At 34.2% G+C, this 10,100-nt stretch overlaps 1 protein-coding gene across 2 annotated transcripts; it reads right to left on the bottom strand.

Moving 5' to 3' along the window:
- Positions 1–3,346: 3,346 nt before the first annotated feature.
- On the bottom strand, positions 3,347–8,039 carry sult5a1 (sulfotransferase family 5A, member 1). 2 transcript variants are annotated; one of them, XM_046856929.1, is made up of 6 exons: positions 7,830–8,039; positions 7,514–7,722; positions 4,672–4,798; positions 4,498–4,595; positions 3,934–3,973; positions 3,347–3,794 (listed from the first exon to the last, which is right to left on the bottom strand). In XM_046856929.1, the coding sequence occupies exons 1-6, from the start codon at positions 7,966–7,968 to the stop codon at positions 3,670–3,672; spliced, it is 738 nt and encodes a 245-aa protein (XP_046712885.1). In that variant the 5' UTR covers positions 7,969–8,039; the 3' UTR covers positions 3,347–3,669. The 2 variants fall into 2 exon arrangements, with proteins under 2 accessions (XP_046712885.1, XP_046712883.1); XM_046856927.1 differs by having other exon boundaries at positions 3,934–4,114; positions 7,830–8,037.
- Between the last annotated feature and the right edge of the window lie 2,061 nt (positions 8,040–10,100).

The following is a 10,100-nucleotide window of genomic DNA, read 5'->3' as shown; positions in this document are numbered from 1 at the left end:
AGAGTCAACTCATTTGCTACTGACACATCACTAGGTTTTTGTTAATATCAGTAGCTGTGTATGTCTTGTATCTTAGTTATGACTGAGCATCTTCGTATCGCATCTTCCAAGAGAACATGCGACAAGATTACAGCTGAGCACACATCAGTGTTTCCTACACCTTCAACCACAGCCCTCTTTATGCCACTATGATTTTCCCATCTCACAATGATACAGCATTTAGTCTCCATACTCTGTGTACCATAAAGCCACGCAGTGAGCGATGAAAGTATTTTTAATGCATTAAGCCAGATTAGAAAATCAGTTCCAGCTCTCGTGGGCTCTGTATTGCATTTCCAATTGGAATAAATTGCTATATAAAATACACATACATGGTTCAGCTTCTCTCATTTTGTGAGGAACTACTTACCTAAATGCTTATTTTCTTAAATATGAGTTTTATCCCTTGAAATATATATATTTTCCAGGTGATTGTATTCATTGGATTTTTTTTTTTTTTGGTTTGCAGGCATGCATTGACCAGCTTTTTAAATAAAGTTATTCTGATAAGAATAGTGAATTAAAAAGGGTGTACTGTATTTTAATGTATTAACAGTGAAAAACAGCATGGATCTGGAAGTAAGAAATACCTAAGTTCACAATATACTATTTGTATGAGTATTAACATATTCAAGGCTGCGAAAAAATCTACAGAATTTTAGGTGATTGTAAAATGAAGAAAGCAAATATACTACATGTGCTACAGGGTCTAAGACTTTGGGTCATTCCTCTTTATAGTGATGATTCAAAGTTATTTTTAAAGACTGATGTTGCAGATGGACTGCCCTGTTGCTAAAACAATCTAAGTGAAAACCAGAATAAATAGAAACACAGTCTGATTTAAACTGGAATTTTTTTCAGTAAATTTTTAGAAAATGTTCTGACCACATCCTTTTTTAAGTGGACAATGTGTATGTGATTGTGTTTGCACGCATATGTGTGTGCATTTGTGCTTGTGCTTGTGCGTGCGTGCGTGTGTGTGTGTGCATGTGTATGCATGCTTAAAGTTCATTGAGTTTAGTTGCCCCTCAGCTAACTTTCTTCTTAAAGCTGCAGTTTTTTTTTCTTCTGTGTGTGTATGGGTGAGCAAGCTCAAAGTGTATTTCACAAAGCTGCAGTTTTATTCAGCAGTTAAACTTTTCAGCAAAAAGGTGTATGTGTAAGACAGAAAGTGTGACAAACAGGAAGAGGAAGAGTGAGCAAAAGAGAGAAAGAGAGAGAGAAAAAGTCTGATAGACAGACAGACAAACAGGCAGAGATGTTGACATACTTTCTTTTTGGGCCTTAAAATACTTACATGACTTTACTTTATATCTTTATTTACTTAATTCTATAATTTTATAAAAATAAATTAAAATGACTAAAATGAATTAAGCGTTTTTTTCTGCTTGGGTCCAAGCGAAATTCCATACATAATTATATACTGTGTGTATATATATACTGTATATTTAGAGAGAGAGAGAGAGAGTGTGAGAGAGAGAGAGAGAGAGAGAGAGAGAGAGAGAGAGAGAGAACTGAGTGACTGAATGGCTTGTAAGGCTCTGATGAGTTCAGAGGATTTCTTTTGTATAAAAGGTTATACATTGAAAAACAGTACATTTTAGTCAGTTTTGTAATGTCTGAAAAAGGTTTTCATTAATTTTATACCTGCCATTTTTTCCCCTACTAATTTGCACACTTGATCTCAATTTCCAACTAACTTTCATAGCTTTATTGAATCACATTGCTGACAACAAATAAATCGATTTGCAATAGCAGCGGCTTGATTTTACATATCGTGCACTTTAACGCATTTGCCTCAGTAACGACTTTCATCTCTTCTTTCACTAATGAAAATGCCAAATGCATGCTCTTGTGGTGTACTTGTGCAGCTCATCCTCGATAAACACTGCTTTCTTTATTAGAAAGCCTGCTTCCTCTGTTAAGCTCTACAAATGCGTTTCTTATAAACCTCCTTAGTCTTTCATTTTTAGATTGGTGATGGTCTTCTGAAAGAGCTGCTGCATTTTAAAAGGCATGTAGAGTTTATAGCCAAATTTATTCTAAGGATTGAAGCTTAAATTTAATGCTGTGCATGTGATGTTTTATTATTTAAAAAAATCTTGTTCATTTTGACGCTTTAATTTTGTTTCTTTTTTTTTTTACACTGTATTTATAGGTAGATGGGAGGCTGCCGGTCTGGAACACAAAATTTCAAGGTTAAAAGATACAAAAAAATATATATATATATTCCTAAAAGATGAAATCCTCATTTAGTGATCTTTGAAAATAATTGTTTAATGAATATCTGCAATTTTAAAAATGCTTAAAATGCCTAGTTCATGTCATGGTGCATGTTTATAGATCACTTCTATCTACACCGAAAGGCAGAAAAAGACACTGAAAGATACTTCTATCTACACTGAAAGACAGGAAGGAACTGCTAATCCATTTACTTCTGCTCAGTTGCACAAAAAAGATCAAAAGGTCATGTACATCATGTTCCATTATTATGTTTCATAACGTTTTAAGGTCACCAATGAAGCTAAACGCATTGTAATACAAAATTAATTTCCTCTTCATGAATAGATGCACATCTGATATGCACTTCCAATGATGATGTGCTTAAATTACAAACTGTAATGAAAACTTTTAGCCTAAGACCTTAGATCAGCAGATGGCACTTAATGTGTATAAATTCAATCTGAACAAGCAACCACACCCTAACTCCTAACTAGATTCTAATAGTTGAAGAATGAATTATGAATAGTTTCTTTAGAAATGGGTGATTTATAGATAAATAGAACAGAACAGAGATGTTTGAGCATCTATGAAAAAAGGAGCAATAAAGATTTGCTGGAGACCATTAAGCATAAACAAATCTTTCATGAACTCTTGAGTTAGGTGAAATTTATTTGCATTTAAGTATTAAAAATAACAAATTAATTTATGATTATATTATACTTATGCATCTTATTCTTAAAATATGTGGTGACCCATGTATAAAGTGCAATTCCTACATGGTTGATACAGATATCTGTATCTGTCTATTGACTCTTAAATAGTTGAGTATTTAGTATTTAGTTTCAGGGTTCAGGTTTAGGGAGCTTTTATACAAATAGTTACATAAAAAACTAGCAGCATGTTTGTGTGCTCTCCGGTTATGGACATCATTTGTCTCTTATTGATTTCTGGTGAATGTTAAAAGTCTGGATATGTTAAAAGTAAGAGGTCCAATGTAGTTCATTATAATTAACTCTACTTTACTCTTTTCAGGCTTTGTTTTTAGACTATTTATCCTGTTCAAGCTCAATAATAATAATAATAATAATATTGTGAATTTATTTTTTCTATTACAAAGAAAAACATACAGAATGTACACATATGCACATCAATATAATATATAAGATAATAATGGATTATACAGTATGAGGTTGGTGAGGTTGATAACTACAAAATTGACAGTGAAGGTAATGGAATGACTGATTTAAAAACAATAAAAAAAAAATTAAAATAATAATAATAATAATAATAATAATAATTATAATAATTATAATAATTATAATAATTATAATAATAATAATTCAATCAAGATCAATCTCCTATTAAATGAATGTGTCAAGTGGTGTAAGATAAAAGTAAGTTTTCTGTTTACACTGGATTTTTTCTCTCCCACACAAATGTCAGCATGGAATCCACCATCTTAGAATTATACACTACATCAAAGATGTGACTTTGCTCCTTGGAGAAAGTGTTGACCCAATCTCCAACCTGACCTACAAGAAAAGTTAAGAATCAGAGCTTGTCTGTTTAGTGCAAAAATAAAATAAAATAATTTCTTAAATCTTTGGTGGGAAATGATAGCCTGCTTTAATTTATATTTAGCAACTGAGATATTGTTTGTGAAAGTCTTACCTTTCCGCATGAACCTGCCCTTGCTGTGGTCCATGATCTCCTGTGGAATCAAGGTATAGTTCACCATGCAGTTATCTTTCATCGTGTTGAAGCTGCAGTTATTCTTCACACTGGCCGACTCATGCTCCAGTAGAGGGCATTGTAGGAATTGGCTTACTTTCTCCAAAGAACCATGCAAGTCCTGCTCCAAATTAGTGACCCGTTAGTGCTTACATGTTTGAAAGAATTTATTACAATGATATTTCACTGACTTTAAAATAGGCTTTAATAACAATTCCTAGAGGCTGGAGTGGATTGCTTTCAATCCTAGACTGATTCCTGTTTTGAGTTATAGAACTAGATTTTTTGTGGATTGGTAATAACACTGCATCCACTATACTTGTTTAAAATTTGTTTGTTTAATTAGTGTGCATTATTGTGATGCGTATAATGAACCTCCATGATACATGGCTTAATTCTTATTGTTTCATAATACTAAAAGGAATGATATTTGCTTTAGCTATCTCATTCAATATTCTAACCAACCATCGCTATGTACAAAATCAGCCTAGAAGGTTATCTTACCTCCCACATCTCTTCGTATGTTATATACAGAAAGTGGTCATTGTTTCTTTCATTGTTGGTCCACTCTTTTACATGATCAAACCAAGACCCATAGTACACTACAAAACAAAATATAGCTTCAGACATTTATGTCAAATAAGATATCAGTTTATCAGTATATGAAAAAATATTAACCTTTTCCATCCAGAAAAGAACTCAGAAACTCAGAGAAAGTTCCTGGGTCTGTTAGGAAGTTGGCCATTTTATGGAAGTAGTAATAGGATACTATTACATCTTTAGGATTTCTTGCCACATATATGACCTGAAACCAGATATTTAAACAGTTTTAAAAGCAGGAAGCAATTCATAGTGAAGAGTACATGGTTCAATTTACAATTGCTAAAAGTCCACACTGTGCACACTGTTTCTACTGAGTCACATTAATGTGTGTTTAAATACACCTTTGTTTGTGTTTCATATTAGTAACTTTGTAACTCACAGATTTTCGATCACCAAGCTGTTTCAGTCCATTCTGTTTGCTAATCTGGTTTGCCTATTTTATGTTTGCTAAACACGCTTCACAACACTTGCATCTGCTTCTGCTATCATGCAATCAGTGCATATGTAACAAAAATAATGTTAACTAATTGTGAATAAAGGTCTTGGGATGATTTGCCAGCACAGTCAGCCATGATACAATCTGTAAAATGTTCTCCTTAGATTGTATCTTTATGTCAAAGTCTTTTTTTTTTTTTTTTTTTTTGCTTCCAGGGGGCTTTATGGACAAGCTTGTTTGCCTTGTGTTTGGGTCATAGGTGAGATGTGTCCAATATATGATGTGTGTTAGTTTTATTTTCTCATTTCTTGGTGCTGATTAGTTGTAAAGAATTCTGCAGTAAAGTATATAAAACGATTTTAGATTCATTCTGATCAAGTCTTTCACTTAATTCCTCTTGTTTCAGATTTACTGAGAGCATACAAAACCATTATATGCTCTTCTCTAAGACTTAAAACACATTTCTGATTGCGCAACTGAACTCAGGCACAATTCCCTTTGTTCTTCTTCAGGGTGAAATTTTCGCCACCAATTACAATGAGAGGCTGTGTGCTAAACCTATCCAAACAGACACGCAAAGAATCACCCTGAATTTAAAACTAAATGTTTGACCACTGAAAGTGTGTGAAGCAGTACTTTGGGTAGAAATATTCACAATAGTGTTTATGCATTATCTGTAATACACTTTTTACGCCCATTATATACTCCATAATAGTTTCTTTTAAATTATATTTAATAAAAAATTTGTGTGCTTATTAGATATACTGTCTTGACCTACACGTTCATTATGTTTGCCACCCCCTACCATACAAAGATGACTTTTTTAACACAAGACACAGACATTTTTGCCTCTATACATAACAATGGTTTTAAAATTAAGCAGTAAAGATGTGACTGAACTATAGACTTTCAACTTTAATTAAAATAAAATAACATACATAATAATAAAGACTGACTGAATCTTGGAACTAGACCTCAACTTCAGACTGCTTTTATCTCTTAATTTGTAAAAAATTAATCAGGAGAAAAGAGATTCAATATTTAAAATGAATGCATAATTACAAGTGACAGCATCGGCTTTAATTTGAATCCACTAAAGTAGTGTTTAGGGACAAAATTCTGAGTGTCCTAATACTTGATAAATGGATGTCCTAATACTGAATTCATAAATGGGTGCCTGCCCAAAAGAACTAGCTTGGCAGGAGAAACTGCTAACAGTCAAACAGAAGCCACACCTAAAACAGTATAAATTAAATAAAAAACAGATCTCTCTCTCTCTCTCTCTCTCTCTCTCTGTATATATATATATATATATATATATATATATATATATATATATATATATATATATATATATATATATATATATACAGTGAAACCCGGTTATGTCGATGTCCTAGGGTGTTGCCAAAAAGCATCGAGATAACCGATGATCGAGATAAACGAAAATCAATATGGCGGCAATATATTAACATGCTTGAAATTTCTTTATGTACATGATGTGCGTTAATAAATGAGAATGTGCATGCATGTGTTTTTGGAGGTTTTTTTACACAACAGCGTTGCCGCGATTTGTTTGATAAAGGCATGCTATAAAAATGTACATACATGTTTGTTAACTGTCAGGAAACCACCTGCCACGCCCCCTTCGGCGTGGCAGGTGCTTTCTCGGCCGCTTTCTCTGAAGCTCCCGGATTAAATCGCACACATATGGTGCTCGTTTAGCATCATCACCAGCTCCTATTTAAACGTCCACACTCTCACCGTCCGTTATTGTTGGTATATGTTGGTTCACGGCGGTCGTTGTTATCGCTCATGCGTATCCCGGTACGTGCCTTCCCACCGGCACTCTCTCAACGGCTGCGCTTTTCTCCTACCAAGCGCCGCGTCGCGCCGCGCTCCTACCAAGCGGGGCTTTCGCCTCCCGTTCATCGCATAACATTTAACAACAAAAGGCATATGTGCACTAACTAACAGCAAAGATTCACCAGTATACAATACAACACCTGTAGCATCTGTAAGGCTTGATTTTTCGGCCACTTTCGCGAGTTTTTCTGCGGCTGCACAGTGCCGATCGAAATAACTGACGTTAAATGGCAAATTTTTCCCCCCCTTGTGCTCGAGATATCAGGGTTTGGCGACATAACCGATAAAAAATGCTTAGACAAAGCGAGAATTTGGCGGTTCCACTTCAAAAACGTTGACTTAATAGGGTTGTCGAGTTAACCGAGGTCGAGATAAGTGGGTTCCACTGTATATATATATATATATATATATATATATATATATATATATATATATATATATATATATATATATATATATATATATATATATATATATATATATATATATATATATATATATATATATATATATATATATATATATATATATATATATATATATATATATATATATATATATATATATATATATATATATATATATATATATATATATATATATATACACACACACCTTGGCCTTGGAGCCTTGGAGTGCAGGAGCCAGGACTTTGTATGGCAGATGAGTGGTGAGAAGCCGAGGTCCTTTTAAAGCCTTTAGAATGTTAGGGCAGTAGTATTGTTCAATCCATGGAGCCCGTGCCCAGTTAGGTTGTGTTTGAGATATTTTTGGATCTCCTCTGCATAATACCAGAGTGATTAGTTCTTGCATCCATGTCGTCCCTATGGTAAGATGAAAGAAAAAGAAACATTAAATGACTTAAACACACACACACACACACACACACAAACACACACAAACACATATTAACGTTTTCATTTGAGCCTACCTGATTTGGGGTAGGTGACTATCAATATATCTGCATCCTGAAATTTAAAGTCAGTAGCATAACAAAGAGATTCTTGAGTATGTAAGTGTCCAGGAAAAGTGATGCCGTGAAAGATTTCTGTAACATCCAGCCGAGCCATCTCTCTCTCTCTCTCTCTCTCTCTCTCTCTCTCTCTCTCTCTCTCTCTCTCGATCTCGCTCTTGCTCTCGCTCTCGCTCTCTGTGGGTGTCTGTGAGAGGAAATGCGAGATGAGGCAGCTTTAAATGCTTTACTGAGTGGTAAGGGATAAACACATAGCTAAACTTGATATTTGGAAACTTGATAGTTGCTTGTAGGAAAATACCTAAGAAACCAGTCGTATCATTATTGAGTGTTTAGGGAAATGTATCATGTATTTTTATATATTTTAACTTCTCTACAAATACAATACAATACAATAACCTCACTGTTCAAAGTCCCTAAGGACATAAAGTGCACTGTTGAAAATAGCATGCACGCATGTGGTTTGTGAGTGTTCAACATTTACACTTTTAGCTCTGTTTCTAATCTTTAAACCGCTCAAGTCCTCATCTTTTATTCTAGTATTAAGTAACAACTATAAATTAGTCATTAACTTTAGTGATAAAAGAAAAATAATTAAACAGCTATTACATAACATTAACTTAACCTGGAAATGTGTTTAATACAATATTGTATTATAGCTTTCTTTAAAAAAAAAAGGAAATAATAATAAATTATAATAAATAATAATAATAAAAATAAAACACAAGTATACACACAAACATCGTCAGTCAGATATTGTATAATCTTTTAGTAGTAGCTCTATTAGCAACTTACTCACGGATGCTCTACATAGACTGGTTAGAAAATATATAACCATTGCTCTATATTTGCTTGTCATGGATATCTTGAATATTTTCCCTCCAGACCACCAGAGCTAACCAGAGCTGATCCCTGTATGTAATTTTGAATTTCTGTTTTTAAAAACTGTATTGTTTTAGCCACATTCTTCTAGCTCTTTGTTTTCTGCTGCTCTGTGTATAAAGCATTATCTATCCTACTTTATTGTATGTTATATTCTATATGATTATGGGTTTACCATGTAACAATTAAACATCTACATAAGGAATCTCTAGTGTTAGTGCTATCCAACATTCAGCAGTAAAGCTGTAAATTTAATTTACACTTGAAAAGTACTGTTTGGCGTTTAATTACATATCTTAACTTGTTTTGTAGACATTATTCACTATAGCTTAAACCAAATTTCATTTATAGGACTGAGGTAGAGCATGTCTGGCCTCAAGCTCCTGCCTGTCTGCAACATCTCTGACCTCGTCTGCAACCTAAATGCATTCTCTATTTTTAACACAGCAAAGCAGCACCTGTACCTTTTTGGGGAGAGTAAAGAAAGCTTGCTCCTCAGATCATGTTGGACATGTATATTTGTGTCATAGTAAGCATCCTTACCAGCTGCATCACAGTTTGTTTAAATAACTACACACTGTTCAGAATGCACTACAGCATGTAGTGAAACACTGTTGGCCAACCTTACGGACATCTGTCAAAAGTATTGTTTGCAAATCGTGATCATATAATCAAAATCACCTCCCCCTCCCCATATCTAAAGTTTGCATATGATAAGGAAAATGCTACAGTAGCATAATTATAAAGCTGTCTGCTTTTCTGGTTTGATGCTAACTGCATTTCATTGTCTTTGTACTTTTACCATTATAGTGGCAAAGTTAAACAACACCTAAACCTAATGTAATTTACATTTACATTTGCGGCATTTAGCAGACGCCCTTGTCCAGAGTGACATACAAAAGTGCTTTGAGTCTCTAGCAATAAATAAATCTACACTGTTATGCTAGATTACAAACATAATATGAATATAACCATTGAATTCTAAAAAGCAATCTTGGAAAGTGCTAATTTAAGTTTTTTTTCGGAAAAGGTAGGTCTTCAACCGTTGCTTAAAGATAGCAGCTGTACGGACATCTAGGGGAAGTTCATTCCACCACCTCGGTGCCAGAACAAAGAAGAGCCTTAAAGTGTACTTACCTCTCATTCAGAGAGAAGGTGGTACGAGTTGAGCAGTGCTGGAGGATCTCAGACAGCGTGGTGCAGTGCGAGGTGTGATGAGGTCTCTGAGTTAAGATGGTGCTGGTCCATTTTTGGCCTTGTAAGGAAGCATCAGTGTTTTGAATCTGACACGTGCAGCTACTGGAAGCCATTGAAGGAAGCACAGAAGTGGGGTGGTGTGGGAGAACC

Source organism: Silurus meridionalis, chromosome 9 (assembly GCF_014805685.1).
Source record: "Silurus meridionalis isolate SWU-2019-XX chromosome 9, ASM1480568v1, whole genome shotgun sequence".
Classification (NCBI taxonomy): Eukaryota; Metazoa; Chordata; class Actinopteri; order Siluriformes; family Siluridae; genus Silurus; species Silurus meridionalis.
This window is presented reverse-complemented; position numbering and strand designations above follow the sequence as displayed.

Excerpts from the sequence above, each read along its gene's own strand:
- sult5a1 (XM_046856927.1), bottom strand. The coding sequence starts at position 7,968 with ATGGCTCGGCTGGATGTTACAGAAATCTTTCACGGCATCACTTTTCCT. Across the intron at positions 7,723-7,829 it reads AGTCACCTACCCCAAATCAG|GGACGACATGGATGCAAGAA; the intron begins GTAGGCTCAAAT and ends ATCTTACCATAG. Across the intron at positions 4,596-4,671 it reads TTCTTTTCTGGATGGAAAAG|TGTACTATGGGTCTTGGTTT; the intron begins GTTAATATTTTT and ends TTTGTTTTGTAG.